General features: G+C 50.4%; 1 protein-coding gene across 1 annotated transcript in view; it reads left to right on the top strand.

Annotated features, from left to right (window-relative positions):
- Positions 1 to 4961: 4961 nt before the first annotated feature.
- HDGFL3 (HDGF like 3) overlaps positions 4962 to 20383 on the top strand; it is a 28237-nt gene continuing 12815 nt past the window's right edge. Inside the window, exon 1 of the mRNA XM_075575566.1 lies at positions 4962 to 5191. Coding sequence (XP_075431681.1) covers positions 5108 to 5191 — 84 coding nt within the window. The 5' untranslated portion in view covers positions 4962 to 5107. The remainder of the gene's footprint in view (positions 5192 to 20383) is intronic.

The following is a 20383-nucleotide window of genomic DNA, read 5'->3' on the forward strand; positions in this document are numbered from 1 at the left end:
TGTTCTTGTATAGCGCTGATAGTTTTACGTAGCGCTTTACAGAGACATTCTTGCAGACACAGACCCTCCCCTGTAGAGCTTACAATCTATGTTTTTGTGTGCCTGAGGCACAGGGAGATAAAGTGACTTGCCCAAGGTCACAAGGAGCCGACACTGGGAATTGAACAACGTGTGTGTGTATGTGTGGGTGTGTATGTATGTATATATATATGATTAAAACCAAGGTTTCACTTACTTTTTCACATACCTGACTCTTAATTACTCATTTGCCTACTTCATTCATCATTTTGTTTCAAAAGACATGGAATTGGCTAATATAAACCCTATTGTATATTTAAGAAAATAATTATTTTGATTCAAGAAGGTTATCATTGGAAAACTATGGAATTTCCGTAATTATCATTGGGATCGCAAACTTTTTCGCGCCACTGTATATTGCCAATTTAAAAGGAGCAATTCAAGTCATTGATTTTTTTTTTTGCTATGGATTCGGAATTTGGTGCCTTTAAAGAAAAAAGGGAAGTTTAAGGTGGGGGGGGGGGGGGGGGGGAGGGATTCCTGCTTTAAATTTGGGTTTTAGTTCCATTATTTGGCCAAAGAATGAAAAACGGGTCCTAACTTTTAATTTAACTTGTATCAATCAGATATTCAACATGATGCAATGTGTCAACTTATTTCAAACAACAAACTAGACGTCATATGTAAGAAGTCTTCATCCATACGACGCACATTTTATAAAGGTATATATTACTCTTTTTTTTTTTAGCACTGACATTTCGACGCACAATAAAAATTCTGCTACAAATAACCTCTGTAAGGACGACAGCACCCTTTGCCCAAACATCTCCATCTATCCTTACAACTGTTAAGTGCTTCATAAGTAACTCTAAGCCAGGATACCATGCCCCCTGCAGGGCTATACACAGTAATTCACGTATGATCGTTTAGACTAGTAATGGTCAGCCGTTCCTGTGGAATAGAATGGTAGGAAGTCTCCCAGTAAAATGTAATAATGCCGGATATTTTCTTTAAAAGTCCCAAATAGATTAATTTTTTTACTAATGTGTATTCAAATTAAATCCAGGTGCTAATGTTTATTCTAAGATAATGTTATCTAGTGTGTGTGTGTGTGTGTGTGTGTGTGTGTGTGTGTGTGTGTGTGTGTGTGTGTGTGTGTGTGTGTGTGTGTGTGTGTGTCAGACCCACTGCGGTCGTCCTCCCTCCAGCAGAGGCAAATGAGAATTTTCACAGTTAGTGTTAGGACCTGCTTATTGATTACCGTTACTTATTGTCTTGACGTGGCTGCAGGCTTATAACGCGTTGGCAAAAGGGTTTAATTAAATGACCCTTACTCATGAGAATATTGAAGTATTTCACTATATATTTAGTCACATTGGATGTAGCATTGGGCATTTGTCTCTTGTTGTATACATTTGGCCACACTCAGTAGCACTCCTTTTGATATATTGTGTGTGTGTGTGTGTGTGTGTGTGTGTGTGTGTGTGTGTGTGTGTGTGTGTGTGTGTGTGTGTGTGTGTGTGTGTGTGTGTGTGTGTGTGTGTGTGTGTGTGTGTGTGTGTGTGTGTCTCTACAGAACTCTACACATTTTAGCTAAACTAAAAGATATGGACAATTTACTGTAACCTATAACACAGTTTATCTGGAATAGAAAAAACCCAACAGTTGCTGTAGTTTCAGCACAGTCCAGACCAAAGACAGAAGGAGGTTTGGCGGTTCCTCACACAAACTCCTACTACGAGCAGTGCAAATCGTACAGCTGGCTCTATGGCATGTACCCACGGGCACAATCAGGCGGGGCGACATTGAGAACTGTTATACCAGCCCACTTCAAATAACACTATTTATTATGGTTCCCCAAAACCGCGAGAGACAAGGAAAGAGCTTCCAGCTACACACCACTCGCTTATCTTTCGGGACAGGATTCAAATAAAAAGAAACCTTATTGCATTTGACGCGAACATGATGCTTCGGGTTTTATAACCCCCCCCCCCCCCACCCCCCCTGTTCAACCGCGGGTGCAAGAAGGATAGTTTTTCTTGGTGGAAGAAGGGGGGGAGCTCGCTGGAGTTTGAGATTTAATTAACAAAGTGGCTATTGAACCATCCATAGGGCAGATTACCCAATAAGCACACTGAGCACGTGCTTAGGGCTCCAGCAAAGCAGGGGTACCACCAAAAATTACATAAATTTTTTTTTTTTTTCCTAGTCTAAATCCAGGGAAGGAAAACACAAAAAAATAAAAGGGGACTTAGTGGTTAATAGGCCAGAAGCATGTACATTGTTGGTCTACACCAGGCCTGCACAACTCCAGTCCTTGAGGGCCGCAAACAGGCCAGGTTTTCAGGATATCCCTACTTCAGCACAGCTGACTCAATTAGTGGCTCAGTATTACTGAGCCACTAATTGAGCCAGCTTTGCTGAAGTAGGGATATCCTGAAAACCTGGCCTGTTTGCGACCCTCGAGGACTGGAGTTGTGCACCTGGTCTACACTCTCAACCTTTCCCCTCCACCCCCCCTCCCCCTCCTCCCCCTCCCCCTCTTTCTTTCTAGTCTTTACTCTTAATCTATCCTTCCACACAAAATTGACGAACCCTAAGAGTGGGCAAATTCATAGATATATATGTAGCGGTCATGTAAAATGGCTACAGTCATCTCTCCTGCTGACAGTAAGGCCTGGTAAGTTGTAGGCATGCCAGCAGTAATTATGGAGGTTTGTCCTCACACCCTGGTGGGGTGCCCTGTGTATGGATGGGAGTAGTCACATGCTCTGACTCCATGGTTAGTGATGTCAGAGGTGTGTCAGCTTCCAGAGTATACATAAGGCACAGCACTGAGTCTAAAGTTAGATCTGCGTCCAGTTCTGGCAGGAGTTCAAGTTCGAGTACTAGCCTGAGTTAATAAGAGTTCTAGTTATGTTATAGTAACTGAGAGGAGACTGTGTCCAGGGACCTGGCACAGGGCAGTGATCCCTGCGGGGATAGGGAATCCCTATCTAAGGAGAGATACACCTTTTAAAGGGAGGCACTGACTGGACATGAGTGGCTAAGAAATACTGCGAGGGGCAGCTAGCCCACATCAATACAATAAAGATGTTCTCATTCACAAACCCTCTCGTGTACATGTGTGGAGTGAATGTACAGAGAGGAGCACCACGGAGGAGTTCCTCAACAGGATCATCCCCATGCGGACGCAGGGACCCTGATGAGGTGGAGGCGCTGCACTGGAACTAGGTGAGACTCAGCACACTACCTCAGCTGCCTGTCTGGACGGGTCCTCCCCACACACCATCATGCGGGAGACTCAGGAGTCCTGTTGCCAACAGGTGCACCACCCGACACTACCACACTGTAATGGGGGCCGGTTAGACCACAGGGGCCAATGTGAGATTGGGTGGGTCAGGCCGGTTCACAAAAACCGTTACATATATATATTTGAAGTCACCCTCACTCAATCCACAAGCGTATGGGGAACCATACAGTTAATAGAGATATATAAATTGTGTTAAGATAAATGTTATTTGTTCTGTGATCTTATGTGACTGCAAGCGCATATGTATTCCACTCTTACTAGTAGAGACGGAAATGTATAATGTGATATCATATATGAAAAACAATAAAAAAATTGAAACAATTTTTTTTTTATATAAAGAATTTGATATTTAAAAAAAAGCATCGGAAACAGTCACCATGGGGAAAATCCAAACTTTGTTGGATTTTCTTACTCTCCACTGTATACTCTTTCCCCATTTTTCTGTTTTGTTTTATAATTTATCCCCAACCTAAACCAGGGGTGTATTACTAACGTGGATCGTGGAGGAAATCAGATCCTGTCGTGTTGCAATAAAGGTATATTTAATTATTGATATATTTTTTTGAATGATATATACTTGATTCGTTTTTTTTGTCTTTTCTTATATATTATATATACCGAAAACTGTGGTAACATTGGCCCTTTTGTGGACAACTCTGGCCCACCGTCCCCAAAAAGTTGGGCATTTTTTAATCGAATAGTACGCGTGAAATTTGGAAAAAGTGTACGCGTCGGTGTGTGTGTCACAATAGTTGCAACATCTGCCGTTTCTAATATTGTGATTTTCACCATTTTCACCATTATATGTGTTTGTCCTCTATGGCTCGTTACTGCATCCCTACCACGAGGCCAGTGCATGGCTTTGCGTAACCCCCACATTTTTGTGGTAAGAGAAGCACAATGGTGCATATTTGGTGGAGATGCCCTTTAGGGACAGATCTATGGTAGAAGGTCGTCCAACTAATTAATCAGCCCATCCATTTTTTTTTATATAGGTATTTAAGATTGACATGTTGGGGGTCAATAGTCAGAATAAATTCGTAAAGGGTTCCTTGTTGGAAGACCAGCCCGGTAAACGTACAATGCCATTTTGGAAACCCTGCAGCCATAATAACACTGTCTGAATCATATTGAATGTAAAATGTTGTACTAAACACGGATTATATTTCATTATTGTAACGCATTCATAAGATGTTGAGAGAGCGAAGGGACTAACATATAAACCGGTGGGGGGCATCCGCGATAGGGTCCTATGAATAAAAATAAAAGCTCTAGCAAAGGGGTAAATACACAAAAAAAAGAGACTAAGGATTGCATTCAATAATTTGATGTGAAAGTGTCATTCTGTCATTTAAAAATCAGTGCAACTCAGGTCCCACCAGATAAAGCCCTACGGCATCGGTTTTCTGGCACACAGAGATCCGTGCACCTCAGAAACCAACACGAGAGATCCTAGCACAGCCACAGAAAACACAACATAAATATATTTAGTGTCAGGTCCCTGCCCACCTTACAATTGGAGCGGAGAAAGCACCTTCTCGCAGCGCTGTGGAAGTGATACAGTGATACAGTGATAGAGAGGGGAGCGGGGGGGGGGGGGGGGGGATCTTTGCAACATTGTATCACCGAGCGGTGACAGGAGGAGCGCCTGGGTGGGAAGCCCCGGCGCTGTGTGTGTGCTGGGCCTTGCTGCCCCCCTGTGGTCTGTCGCAGAGTGGAGGGGGCGGGGAGGGCTTGTCCTGCGCTGTGTGTGTGTCGCTGTTGGGTTGGGGAGAGATGGCTCGGCCGAGGCCCCGGGACTACAAGGCTGGGGAGCTGGTGTTTGCCAAGATGAAGGGATACCCGCACTGGCCGGCCAGGGTGAGTGCCTGGGGGGGGGGAGGGGGGGGGAGGGGGGGGAAGGGGAGAAGTGGGAGAGAGGCCCCCTGTGGGGCAGGGGGATTGGGGCAGAAGGGATGGGGGGCAGGGGAGAGGCCCTGGGAATGGGGGGCAGTGGAGAGGTCCTGGGGGATAGGTAGATAGGGGGAGGGGGGGCAGGGGAGAGGCCCCGGGGGTGTTTGGGGGGAGGGGGGCGGCAGGAGAGGAGAGAGGCCCCGTACTGGGCATTATTGAGATACCCAATACAGGGCACTGGAGAGAAAAAAAAATCATACAGGGCAGGGGGAGAACCCCCATATTGTTTAGGGAGAGGACCCATATACAGGGCATTAGGGATACACCTCATAGATACAGGGTATAGGAGATAAACCCCAGATTGGGTATGGAGAGGTGATGGGGACAGGAGAATGGGTCCTATGCAAGGCAGGGAGAGATGATAGAAGGCATCTCACACCTTATAAAGGGAGAGTGATCCTAATAGGTGAGGCCTGTGAAGCATCACTCTGCATGACATCCTTACTCACTGCATGGTAACCTCACTCACTCCATTGTATCCTCACTCACTGCATGCATCCTCACTTACTCCATGGCATCCTCGCTCTCTCACTCCATGGCATCCTCACTCACTGCATGGTATCCTCACTCACTCCATGGCATCCTCACTCTATGGCATCCTTACTCACTACATGGCATCCTCACTCACTATGGTATCCCCACTCATTGTATGCCATCCTCACTCACTGCATGCCATGCTAACTCCATGGTGTCCTCACTCCATGGCATCCTCACTCACTGCATAGCTTCTTCACTCACTCATTGCATCCTCACTCACTGCATGGCATCCTCCCTCACTACATGGCATCCTCACTCACTCCATGGCATCCGCACTTACTCACTCCATGGCATCCTCACTCACTCCATGGCATCCTCACTCCATGGCATCCTTACTCACTACATGCCAGCCTCGCTCACTATGGTATCCCCACTCACTGCATGCCATCCTCACTCACTGCATGCCAGTCAACTCCATGGCGTCCTCACTCCATGGCATTCTTACTCACTGCGTGGCATCCTCACTCACTGCATAGCATCCTCAATCACTCCATGGCATCCTCACTCACTGCATGGCATCCTCACTCACTGCATGGCATCCTCACTCACTCCATGGCATCCTCACTCACTCCACGGCATACTCACTCACTCCATGGCACCCTCACTCACTCCATGGCACCCTCACTCACTCCATGGCATCCTCAATCACTGCATGGCATCCTCACTCACTGCATGCCATTCTCACTCACTATATGGCTTTCTCACTCACTGACTGACATCCTCACAAAACTTAGCATCAGAATCCACATAGGAACCCCATGTACCAAGCTTCATAATAAATCCTGCTGCCATCTTGGGATTTTGTTTTTGATTTGGAGAAATCTGGTGCTATATGACTATTATTATTATTGTTATTATTATTATTGTTATTATTGTTACTAGTATTATTTTTAATAATAATATTTTTATATATTTTTTGCAATAGTATCACCTCACTGTTTCAGACTTAGATTAAGAGACAGTTGTCAAAAAGAAATAAAAGCCCCAAATTTATATATATATATATATATATATATATATATATATATATATATATATATATATATATATTAAATGTTGAAGACGATAGGATATTTTTATTTCTGAATCTGCAGCGTGTATGTTTGTTATATTATTTTACATTGGTAATCGCTAGTTTGGTAGATTTCGGATAAATAGCCACCAATGGGCAGTGTGCAGATATCCCGAAAAATATCCTGGTGTCTTTAATGGGACATTATCTTTGGAGGGAGAACTCTGGTGCTGTTTCTTGCCTCAGTTCTGCAACGAGTAAACTTTGCTACCGAACTCTATCTGGCACCTATTCAATATGCACTAAAGCTTTGCTCTGCTCTGGAGAAGATTTGGGATCTGATCTCTTCTCCGGCACGGGGAAAACGGCTTCACAACTTATTGACTAGGAACCTACTAGGGTTATTCGTCCAACTGCGCTAGTGCTAATCGGGGAGCTACCGCACGGAAACTCCCATTCAGTGGGATTCTTCGCTCCCCATTTGTCACTGTTGCAGCTTAATGAATAACGCCCCAGGGTGTCTAAGAGGTTGTGGGTTTATTGAGCAGTGATCGAACCAAAGGTCCGCAAGTGGACCGAAACATCGACCACTGCTCCATAAACCTACTTTTTATTAAGAAAGACCATTGGAGTGTTGCTCTTTACTCATCTATGTACTTCGGACTACGGCGGTGTTTGTACTGAGCACCATACACTGTGACTGAGCACCCATGGCAGCTGGATGTTAGTCCTGAGTGCACCTACTCCTTGGATTAAGAAGTTCTGGTTATGTATCAAAAAGTCCCTGCTGCTAAACTGGTAGGAAAAGCCAGAGGACCCTGCAAGAGTGGGTTGCAAGCCCCTCTTACGGTGAGGGGGTGTTAGAATGCCATGTAAGTGGTACAGAAGCCCAAACTCGCATTCGCTTGATCCATGGACGTTGACTGGTGGATTCCATGAGATACAGTAGGTTATCTAAGTGTTGGGCCCTCACGGGGGATGTCGTACGTTTTGTTAACAAAGTATTTAGGCGACTCAGAAGTGATCTGCGGGGCATTACATGTGTGTTTCACATTAATAAAGAACCTGGGGTAGTTGAGTTACCATCATTTAAGGAATTCCTATAAACTGTACCCTCGGGGAGACAGAAATATAGGGTAAGAGTGAGGAGCGGCAACACACCCCACAAGGGGAATGTGGCGGACAGAATTTGGGGATCCACAGAAATAATTTCCATCGTTATAGTTTATTTCCAATGTGACATATTCCACCGCTTAATCAAAGCGACCATTACACCATTAACGTGATAATTTCTTTAGGTAAACACCGGCTGCCTGCCACTTCCTTTGATTGTATTTTTTTGATATTCATGGAGAAATAAGGCTGCCGGTGGGGTTAAATTAACATCACACAATGGTAAGTGTGCTTTTAAACCTCAGGCCCCTATACTGTGTTTACTCGATAACTGATCCTGTCATGCGATATTGTTTACAAAGCTGAATCTGAAATATTGGCGTTTATCTGCACAGATGGGATACACATAACAATATACATCACATTAACAGACAGATATAGATTAGAGCTGGGATTCATTTAGACCCTGGAAATCCTATTGAGAATAAGGATCAGATCTCCCCTTACATACACTATTTCAGGCTTTATTTCGCTGGTCCTTTTCTCCGGCCGGAGGTCACCCTGGGGTGTCAGACACCCCCCAGCAGAGCAGCCAGGTGCCTACATGTTTTACAACCATTGTCTTGGTTATTATTAGATGCTGTCCTGCTCCCGCCATCTTTACAAAGCCCCTCGAAATAGCTGGGACCTACGACTAATATGTAATAAAAAAAAAAACATATTATTGTATGTCCTTAGTGTTATCACCCCGATCATCAGTATTGTATATGACATGCTGCATAAATATACAGCAATGTGAATACAAGCAACGCAGATGCTGTATGCAACAAAGATGAGAGTACTCACAGGGAGGAGGGGATTGTACTATACCTAGAACAAAAAAATAATGGCAGTGGGTATGACGGGGAAGGGGGGGGGGTTATTTTGCTATTGATGCTGCTGGTATTTTCAAATGTGAAGGGGGGAGGGTGGACGCCTCTGAGATGGCTGTGCTTCATAATAGAGACTAGGCATTATCAGCCTCCATACACACACTGAAATACATGCACAGAGCACCTTTTCAGGGGCCTCCTTTCCGTCATTCATTAACACGGTTTCCTATGGTAACTGCTGCAGCCACTGCCGTAGGTAGGAGAAGTGAACTCCATATTGTGGTCTTTGCAGAGCTATATCTTTTGGAGAAACATCATTTTGACTTCACTCCAGATTCATTTTTAACTGAAATCGCATGTCTGGATTCTTTCATGTTGTCTTTGGCAAACAGCAGACACTCATAATCATGCTCTCCCTCCCCCTTTCCCTCCCCTTTCTCTCCCTTTCCCTCCCCCTCTCTCCTTCCCTTTCTCCCCCTCCCTTTCTTTCTCCTCTCGCTCTCCCTCCCTTTCTCCCCCTCTCTTTCTCTCTCCTTCCCTTTTGCCCCCATCCTTTCTTCCCCCTTTCTCTCTCTCCCTTCCTTTCTCTCTCCTTCCCTTTCTCTCTCCTTCCCTTTCTCCCCATTCTCTCTCCCCCTTTATCTCTCTCCCTTCCTTTCTCTCTCCTTCCCTTTCGCCCCATCCTTTCCCCCCCTTTCTCTCTCTCCATTTCTCTCTCCTTCCCTTTCTCCCCCTTTATCTCTCTACCTTCCCTTACTCCCCATTCTCTCTCCCCCTTTATCTCTCTCTCCCTTTATCTCTCTCCTTCCCTTTCTTCCCTCTTTCTGTCCCTTCTTTCTCTCTCCTTCCCTTTCTCCCCCTCTCTGTCTCCCTCCGGTCCTTTCTCCCCATTTCCCCTCTCTCTCCCTCCCTTTCTCGCTCTCCTTCCCTCCCTTTCTGCCTCTCTCTTTCCCTCCCTCCCACCCACCCTTTCTGCCTCTCTCTTTCCCTCCCTCCCACCCACCCTTTCTGCCTCTCTCTTTCCCTCCCTCCCACCCACCCTTTCTGCCTCTCTCTTTCCCTCCCTCCCACCCACCCTTTCTGCCTCTCTCTTTCCCTCCCTCCCACCCACCCTTTCTGCCTCTCTCTTTCCCTCCCTCCCACCCACCCTTTCTGCCTCTCTCTTTCCCTCCCTCCCACCCACCCTTTCTGCCTCTCTCTTTCCCTCCCTCCCACCCACCCACCCTTTCTGCCTCTCTCTTTCCCTCCCTCCCACCCACCCACCCTTTCTGCCTCTCTCTTTCCCTCCCACCCACCCACCCTTTCTGCCTCTCTCTTTCCCTCCACCCACCCACCCTTTCTGCCTCTCTCTTTCCCTCCCTCCCACCCACCTTTCTGCCTCTCTTTCCCTCCCTCCCACCCACCCTTTCTGCCTCTCTCTTTCCCTCCCTCCCACCCACCCTTTCTGCCTCTCTCTTTCCCTCCCTCCCACCCACCCACCCTTTCTGCCTCTCTCTTTCCCTCCCTCCCACCCACCCTTTCTGCCTCTCTCTTCCCTCCCTCCCACCCACCACTTTCTGCCTCTCTCTTTCCCTCCCACCCACCCTTTCTGCCTCTCTCTTTCCTCCCTCCCACCCACCCTTTCTGCCTCTCTCTTTCCCTCCCACCCACCCTTTCTGCCTCTCTCTTTCCCTCCCTCCCACCCACCCTTTCTGCCTCTCTCTTTCCCTCCCTCCCACCCACCCTTTCTGCCTCTCTCTTTCCCTCCCTCCCACCCACCCTTTCTGCCTCTCTCTTTCCCTCCCTCCCACCCACCCTTTCTGCCTCTCTCTTTCCCTCCCTCCCACCCACCCTTTCTGCCTCTCTCTTTCCCTCCCTCCCACCCACCCTTTCTGCCTCTCTCTTTCCCTCCCTCCCACCCACCCTTTCTGCCTCTCTCTTTCCCTCCCTCCCACCCACCCTTTCTGCCTCTCTCTTTCCCTCCCTCCCACCCACCCTTTCTGCCTCTCTCTTTCCCTCCCTCCCACCCACCCTTTCTGCCTCTCTCTTTCCCTCCCTCCCACCCACTCTTTCTGCCTCTCTCTTTCCCTCCCTCCCACCCACCCTTTCTGCCTCTCTCTTTCCCTCCCTCCCACCCACCCTTTCTGCCTCTCTCTTTCCCTCCCTCCCACCCACCCTTTCTGCCTCTCTCTTTCCCTCCCTCCCACCCACCCTTTCTGCCTCTCTCTTTCCCTCCCTCCCACCCACCCTTTCTGCCTCTCTCTTTCCCTCCCTCCCACCCACCCTTTCTGCCTCTCTCTTTCCCTCCCTCCCACCCACCCTTTCTGCCTCTCTCTTTCCCTCCCTCCCACCCACCCACCCTTTCTGCCTCTCTCTTTCCCTCCCTCCCACCCACCCACCCTTTCTGCCTCTCTCTTTCCCTCCCACCCACCCACCCTTTCTGCCTCTCTCTTTCCCTCCCACCCACCCACCCTTTCTGCCTCTCTCTTTCCCTCCCTCCCACCCACCCTTTCTGCCTCTCTCTTTCCCTCCCTCCCACCCACCCTTTCTGCCTCTCTCTTTCCCTCCCTCCCACCCACCCTTTCTGCCTCTCTCTTTCCTCCCTCCCACCCACCCACCCTTTCTGCCTCTCTCTTTCCCTCCCTCCCACCCACCCTTTCTGCCTCTCTCTTTCCCTCCCTCCCACCCACCCTTTCTGCCTCTCTCTTTCCCTCCCTCCACCACCCTTTCTGCCTCTCTCTTTCCCTCCCTCCCACCCACCCTTTCTGCCTCTCTCTTTCCCTCCCTCCCACCCACCCACCTTTCTGCCTCTCTCTTTCCCTCCCTCCCACCCACCCTTTCTGCCTCTCTCTTTCCCTCCCACCCACCCACCCTTTCTGCCTCTCTCTTTCCCTCCCTCCCACCCACCCTTTCTGCCTCTCTCTTTCCCTCCCTCCCACCCACCCTTTCTGCCTCTCTCTTTCCCTCCCTCCCACCCACCCTTTCTGCTCTCTCTTCCCTCCCTCCCACCCACCCTTTCTGCCTCTCTCTTTCCCTCCCTCCCACCCACCCTTTCTGCCTCTCTCTTTCCCTCCCTCCCACCCACCCTTTCTGCCTCTCTCTTCCCTCCCTCCCACCCACCCTTTCTGCCTCTCTCTTTCCCTCCCACCCACCCTTTCTGCCTCTCTCTTTCTCCCACCCTTTCTGCCTCTCCACCCACCCTTCTTTCCCTCCCACCCACCCTTTCTGCCTCTCTCTTTCCCTCCCTCCCACCCACCCTTTCTGCCTCTCTCTTTCCCTCCCTCCCACCCACCCTTTCTGCCTCTCTCTTTCCCTCCCTCCCACCCACCCTTTCTGCCTCTCTCTTTCCCTCCCTCCCACCCACCCTTTCTGCCTCTCTCTTTCCCTCCCTCCCACCCACCCTTTCTGCCTCTCTCTTTCCCTCCCTCCCACCCACCCTTTCTGCCTCTCTCTTCCCTCCCTCCCACCCACCCTTTCTGCCTCTCTCTTTCCCTCCCTCCCACCCACCCTTTCTGCCTCTCTCTTTCCCTCCCTCCCACCCACCCTTTCTGCCTCTCTCTTTCCCTCCCTCCCACCCACCCTTTCTGCCTCTCTCTTTCCCTCCCTCCCACCCACTCTTTCTGCCTCTCTCTTTCCCTCCCTCCCACCCACCCTTTCTGCCTCTCTCTTTCCCTCCCTCCCACCCACCCTTTCTGCCTCTCTCTTTCCCTCCCTCCCACCCACCCTTTCTGCCTCTCTCTTTCCCTCCCTCCCACCCACCCTTTCTGCCTCTCTCTTTCCCTCCCTCCCACCCACCCTTTCTGCCTCTCTCTTTCCCTCCCTCCCACCCACCCTTTCTGCCTCTCTCTTTCCCTCCCTCCCACCCACCCTTTCTGCCTCTCTCTTTCCCTCCCTCCCACCCACCCTTTCTGCCTCTCTCTTTCCCTCCCTCCCACCCACCCTTTCTGCCTCTCTCTTTCCCTCCCTCCCACCCACCCTTTCTGCCTCTCTCTTTCCCTCCCTCCCACCCACCCTTTCTGCCTCTCTCTTTCCCTCCCTCCCACCCACCCTTTCTGCCTCTCTCTTTCCCTCCCTCCCACCCACCCTTTCTGCCTCTCTCTTTCCCTCCCTCCCACCCACCCTTTCTGCCTCTCTCTTTCCCTCCCTCCACCCACCCTTTCTGCCTCTCTCTTTCCCTCCCTCCCACCCACCCTTTCTGCCTCTCTCTTTCCCTCCCTCCCACCCACCCTTTCTGCCTCTCTCTTTCCCTCCCTCCCACCCACCCTTTCTGCCTCTCTCTTTCCCTCCCTCCCACCCACCCTTTCTGCCTCTCTCTTTCCCTCCCTCCCACCCCACCCTTTCTGCCTCTCTCTTTCCCTCCCTCCCACCCACCCTTTCTGCCTCTCTCTTTCCCTCCCTCCCACCCACCCTTTCTGCCTCTTTCCCTCCCTCCCACCCACCCTTTCTGCCTCTTTCCCTCCCTCCCACCCACCCTTTCTGCCTCTTTCCCTCCCTCCCACCCACCCTTTCTGCCTCTTTCCCTCCCTCCCACCCACCCTTTCTGCCTCTTTCCCTCCCTCCCACCCACCCTTTCTGCCTCTTTCCCTAAATCCCACCCACCCTTTCTGCCTCTCTCTTTCCCTCCCTCCCACCCACCCTTTCTGCCTCTCTCTTTCCCTCCCTCCCACCCACCCTTTCTGCCTCTCTCTTTCCCTCCCTCCCACCCACCCTTTCTGCCTCTCTCTTTCCCTCCCTCCCACCCACCCTTTCTGCCTCTCTCTTTCCCTCCCTCCCACCCTTTCTGCCTCTCTCTTTCCCTCCCTCCCACCCACCCTTTCTGCCTCTCTCTTTCCCTCCCTCCCACCCACCCTTTCTGCCTCTCTCTTTCCCTCCCTCCCACCCACCCTTTCTGCCTCTCTCTTTCCCTCCCTCCCACCCACCCTTTCTGCCTCTCTCTTTCCCTCCCTCCCACCCACCCTTTCTGCCTCTCTCTTTCCCTCCCTCCCACCCACCCTTTCTGCCTCTCTCTTTCCCTCCCTCCCACCCACCTTTTCTGCCTCTCTCTTTCCCTCCCTCCCACCCACCTTTTCTGCCTCTCTCTTTCCTTCCCTCACACCCACCCTTTCTGCCTCTCTCGTTCCCTCCCTCCCACCCACCCACCATTTCTGCCCCTTTCTCTCCCTCCCACCCACCCACCCTTTCTGCCCTTTTCCCTCCCTCCCACCCACCCACCCTTTCTGCCCCTTTCCCTCCCTCCCACCCACCCACCCTTTCTGCCCCTTTCCCTCCCTCCCACCCACCCACCCTTTCTGCCCCTTTCCCTCCCTCCCACCCACCCACCCTTTCTGCCCCTTTCCCTCTCTCCCACCCACCCTTTCTGCCCCTTTCCCTCTCTCCCACCCACCCTTTCTGCCCCTTTCCCTCTCTCCCACCCACCCTTTCTGCCCCTTTCCCTCTCTCCCACCCACCCACCCACCCTTTCTGCCCCTTTCCCTCTCTCCCACCCACCCACCCTTTCTGCCCCTTTCCCTCTCTCCCACCCACCCACCCTTTCTGCCCCTTTCCCTCTCTCCCACCCACCCACCCTTTCTGCCCCTTTCCCTCTCTCCCACCCACCCACCCTTTCTGCCCCTTTCCCTCTCTCCCACCCACCCACCCTTTCTGCCCCTTTCCCTCTCTTCCACCCACCCTTTCTGCCCCTTTCCCTCTCTCCCACCCACCCACCCTTTCTGCCCCTTTCCCTCTCTCCCACCCACCCACCCTTTCTGCCCCTTTCCCTCTCTCCCACCCACCCACCCTTTCTGCCCCTTTCCCTCTCTCCCACCCACCCACCCTTTCTGCCCCTTTCCCTCTCTCCCACCCACCCACCCTTTCTGCCCCTTTCCCTCTCTCCCACCCACCCACCCTTTCTGCCCCTTTCCCTCTCTCCCTCCCGCCCTTTCTGCCTCTCCCTTTCCCTCCCTCCCACCCACCCTTTCTGCCTCTTTCCCTCCCTCCCACCCACCCTTTCTGCCTCTTTCCCTCCCTCCCACCCACCCTTTCTGCCTCTTTCCCTCCCTCCCACCCACCCTTTCTGCCTCTTTCCCTCCCTCCCACCCACCCTTTCTGCCTCTTTCCCTCTCTCCCTCCCGCCCTTTCTGCCTCTCTCTCTCCCTCCCGCCATTTCTGCCTCTCTCTCTCCCTCCCGCCATTTCTGCCTCTCTCTCTCCCTCCCTCTCGCCCTTCCTCCCTCCCCCTTTCCTCCCTCCCCCTTTTATTCCCCCCATATGTTTTTGCTTCAAATATACAGATGTCACCGATACTCAGATGTTCTCACTGATAGAAATAATTTCCTTTTTTTTTTGCTGCCCTTTAATAGGAGAAATAGGAAACTTGAGGCTGTTTATCAAACTGTTCTGAGTTACTATACAGGTGCAAAAAAACAGCATCAGATTTATTTTGAAAATTGCACTATTTTAATGGGATTATGATCAGTGATACAGCTGTTGCTCTGTTTGCATGCGTTTTGGAACTGAGATTCATTCTTTAATAATCTTAGCCGTTGACTTCTTTTGTTATAAACATTGTTAATTTGCTGGCGCTTAAGAAAAAACGCCAATAATTTTATTGATGTTGCCATTGGTTCAAATCCACGTCCCTGCGTTTGTCACCGACACAAAAGCAGTTTTAATTCCTAATGGGGTGACAGGGACGGCAGTGTCTTGTAAGGCAATGTATTGCCTGGCAGGATTGAAGAGGTTAAACAATTGAACATCTATATATCTGCAGTGCATAGAGCAGGTGGGTACGGGGGGGGGGGGGGCAACTTCAGATCTCAAGGGCTATCAACAGGTCAGGTTTTCATGATATCCCTGCTTCAGCACAGGTTACTCAATCAGTCACAGCTTCAGCATCGATATCCTGAAAACCTGACCTGTTGGTGGCCCTTGAGGACTGGAGTTGGCCCACGCCTGTGCATAGAGGAACACATGTGACAGTGCCGTGGGAATGCCGGGTTACGAGAGAATGTGTTCTGACAATAAAGCAGTTCTGTATTCACTATGAAAGTTGCGGTGCTTGTTCTGTAATGTGTGTGAGGCCTTCGGAATGGAAATGGGGGGTTTCCTAGTGCTCGCAATGGGATGCGCTTGGACTGTTTCCAGAGGTGCGGCCTGGCATTTTCCATGTTCACTAGATCACGGGTGCGCAAACTGGTGGGGGGGGCGCGAGAGGTTTTTGGGGGGTGCGGTGGTTACAGAGCCCCGCGCGCTTCAGCGCGAGGCCTCTGTAAACTCACTTACCAGGCTTCGGTCCAGGCGTCTCCATGGCGACGGGCCGTCAAATGATGCCGCGGGGTCATTTGACGTGACTTCACATGACCTCTGCAGCGTCATTTGATGCCGAATTAAAGGTAAGGGGGGGGCAGACTCAGGGGCGGCGCAGGCAGGGGGGAGCACAGCGCAGGCACTTTGCACACCCCTGCACTAGATGGTATATTTCGTTCCCCTTGTCATTCGTGGCTCACAAAAAATAAATGTATACTGCCGTTACAATAATTGTGACAGCTTCACACTAGAGTTGCCAGGTAGCTTCTCCAAAAATAGTGGGCACAATGGTGAAGGGTGCGACATGCTCGAGGCACACACACCCCTCTCACCGCTCCATGCTGTTTCCTCCTCTCCTTGGCTCCACACCCACACTGCTGACACCTCCTCCTGATTGGCTGCATTAGCGGCTTGGGGGGGGGCGCGGGATTTCCCCGGAGCAGGGAGAGAGCAGGGCGTTGGCTAGGGCGCGGGGCAGGTTCCTCCATCCTGACTGGCTGCATTACCCAGCAGCAGCCAATCAGGGGGAGGTGTTAGGTGCCTGTGGGGTGGGGCCAAGGGAGGGGTGGTGTCGAGCGCGTCGCACCTTTCACCATTGTGTCCAGTATTTTCTGAGAAGCCACCTGGCAACCCGAAATGGGACCTGCTTATATAGTGCAAAAACACACATATTGTGCTTCTTGTACCGTTAAGCCATATAAATGGGGTCACTGTTCACCCAGAAATATTAGGAAGTAGTGATATAATTAACTTAAACTTTCTATCTACTGTGTTTTGTTGTTATTTTTTTCCCCCGCGGCATTCCTTCTAGTAAAAGTTTATTCACGCATATGCGCTCTGTAATACGGCAGGCATAAGCTCATAGAATCCATGTTCAAATGGATATCAAAATGAGACACTGAGTGCTCATTTGCATGTAATTACCCAGAATTCCTTGCTGCAGTGGAAGCACTGTATGCTAAAAGATTGAGATGCGAGCATGCTCACAAGTGGCACATCAGTTTTTGTTGTTGTTTTTAAGTTGTCTTTATCATCAGTAATGGTTAACGCGCATTAAAAGATGCAGGGCCCCAAACCTTAACCTGTTCAGAGCCATGGCATAGGGCAGGGGGGCTCAACTCCAGTTTTCAAGCCTCCCCCCCCCCCCTCAGAATAGGTCAGGTTTTCATGATGGCCCAGCTTCAGCACAGGTGGCTCAATCAGTCCCTGCTTCAGCACAGGTGGCTCAATCAGAGGCTCAGTCTCTGGGAAAGGTCATGACCTGTCATAAACCCAATACATTGTATTTTTAAACACAAATTGTTGCAGCATTAACCCCTGAAGCACCAGATTGATTTAAAATACATAATATCTGCCCTTCTGTGTCTCTTTTATACTGGATTTCTAAAAACAATTGTGCATTAGTATAACCTGGTCCGATATCGTCCATATATTCTTTCCCAAGAGTTCTCCTCCTACACATGGTACAACAGACAGGGTGCCATAAAGTCCGGCTCTTGAACTGGTGGCCCATGTGACAAATGTGGCCAGTGATGGGCTTTGAGGTGGCCCTGCTCCTGCTAATTTCACACGAGTTGCTCAAGCAGCTAAGTGCAATTTTTCACACTGTAACTCGCTCGTTAGTTAAAGCAGCAATACAGGTGACATAGAAACAAATTCTTATTACAGGATAGACGCAGGGGGTCCGCGGGGCTGGTCCGCGTTCATTTCACCCCCTGCTGCCAGAGACACTTACCTCCTGTAGGGGGTGCTGGCATCTCTGTGCAGTTTAAAGCCCTCTGTCACCCAGGGCAATAGGAAGCTGCACAGGATGACATCACGGCTCCTATTGACCAATGTGTGACATGGGGCATTTAAACGCCGCCATTATGTTAGACACACAGGTTCCGTGCCTGCAGAGATACCAGCACCCCCTACGGAGGTAAGTATCTCTGGAAGCAGGGGGTCCCCGTAGCTGCAATGAACACAGTTGAGCTCCGGAGACCCCCTTCTTCATCCTCTAATACAGCGGTGTGCAAACTGGGGGGCACGCCCACAGGGGGGGTGGGAGATTTGTCTGGGGGGGCGCTGGCGGTGGCAGCGGTCCCGCGCTCTTCCCAAAGGCATTTAAATGAAATGCCGGGTGGATCGCGTGAGGCCTCTGCAACAATAAAACTTACCGAGATGCAGGCGTCTCCATGGCAACGCAGCATCAAATGCCGCCGCGGGGTCATGTGACATCACCGGCGTCAAATGATGCCGCGGGTCACATGACCTGACGTCACGTGACCCCCGGAGCGTCATTTGATGCAGCTACCAGGTAGGACGGGGGTCGCGAGCTCCGGAGCAGGTCAGACGGGGGCGCAGCAGGAAAAGTTTGCGCTCCCCTGCTCTAATAACAAAAAAATGAAACCTGTATTGTTGCTGTAAGGCAGCGGTGCGCAAAGTGGGGGGCGCGACCCCCAGGGGGGGCGGGAGATTGTGCTGGGGGGGCGCGGGCAGTTGCAGAGGCCCCGCGCTCTTCCCCCAGGCATTTAAATGAAATGCCGGGGGATCGCGTGAGGCTCCTGCAACTGTTTACTTACCGGGATTCAGCCGCCTGTGTTGCGTCGCCATGGCAACGCGGCGTCAATAGGCGCCGCGGCACCATGTGACCTGACGTCACACGTCCCACACAGCGTCATCTGACGCGGATAAAGGTAGGCGGGGGAGGGGCGCGAGAGCCGGGGGCAGAGAGACAGGGGGGCGCAGCACAAAAAGTTTGCGCTCCCCTGCTGTAAGGTATTGTAAATGTATGTGATACAGAGCTTATAAATTGTTGCAAAATGTTGCAATATATTCATTTTCACGTTTTTCCGTTGACATTACAATAATCTTATGGCCCTAGAGGGAGAGTTTATAATGTTTTTAATCTGTCCATCAGCTTTTTATACGAGACGTATCTCCCATAATGATGATGTGCCTAAATATAAATCAGACCCCACTGGGAGACACTTATGGGTGGGACAGTGTCGCCCTGTGAAATGTAACTCACAGCCACGGAACAATGACGTGGTATCACATGGGATTTATTTGGATTAAACTCATTCCAAAACTGCCAATCGGCAATGGTTATTGTTGTTTTCTAATGGCTAAGCGGCAGCTTGAGGACCAAACATTAGGTCGGTTTATCGGTTTTACTTGAGATATTCCTCCATGTTTGCACAAGTGAATGCATAATACATTCTGCACTATATCCAGCAGTTCATGCTGGGGAAATCAATGTGCTGAGTGGTAGTGAGTATCATTATGTATCCTTTCTGTTGTTAAAAGCATAGCCTCAAGGTGTTTCCTTGACCGCTCCTGGCAGAACAGCCTTTATCTTCTTTTAATGCAACTAAAAACTGATGGAAGCCATTCTCTTTTTACAGTGCAGAGCAAATCCTCAAGGGCCACCAACAGGTCAGGTTTTCAGGATATCCCTGCTTCAGCACAGGTGGCTCAATCAGTCCCAGCTTCAGAACAAGTGGTTCAATCAGTGGCCCAGTCTTCGAGTGAGCCCCGATGTAGCCACCTGTGCTGAAGCAGGGCAGTCCTGAAAACCTGACCTGTTGGAGGGTCTTGAGGACTGGAGCTGAGAACCGCTGCCTTAACCTGTATCTGCAAAGACCAATAGTGTAACGTTAAGTCTTGCTTTTCTCCGGAAACAACATTGCCTTAACTATAACTAGTCATTAGTGATAATTATATGCCAAAGAGGTGTTTACACTAACATTGTGTAGACACACAAATCCGTTTATGGTTAGCTTAGTTCAGTTCCAAGCGAAAAGTGGCGTTACTAGACCCTGGAAAAGGACTTTGGAGGAGAGAGAGCTGGCGAAATGTTACGTACACCAGGGGCGGCCAACTCCAGTCCTCAAGGGCCACCAACAGGTCAGGTTTTAAGGATCTCCCTGCTTCAGCACAGGTGGTCCAATTAGTGGCTCTGTTTCCCTGTTCTGTCAAAGCAAAGGTGTCGTTGTTGTTTATCACAAATGTGTGAGCTTGTTCTTTGGTTTATTGCTCATTGATTAGTCTTTAGCACGGCTTAATCCTTTAGCTCAGGGGTTCTCAACTCCAGTACTCAATACTCCACCCCACCACCAACAGGTCAGGTTTTTCAGGATATCCCTGCTACAGCACAGGTGGCTCAATCAGTCCCTGCATCAGCACAAGTGGCTCAATCAGTCCCTGCTTCAGCACAGGTGACTCAATCAGTGGCGGTTGTCCATGCATATAATTAGCTTTGTGGATATGCTTTAACCACCGGGGAAAATAATATCCGTTACCGATTTAGGTAACGTGA

This window comes from Ascaphus truei, chromosome 18 (genome assembly GCF_040206685.1).
Source record: "Ascaphus truei isolate aAscTru1 chromosome 18, aAscTru1.hap1, whole genome shotgun sequence".
NCBI lineage: Eukaryota > Metazoa > Chordata > Amphibia > Anura > Ascaphidae > Ascaphus > Ascaphus truei.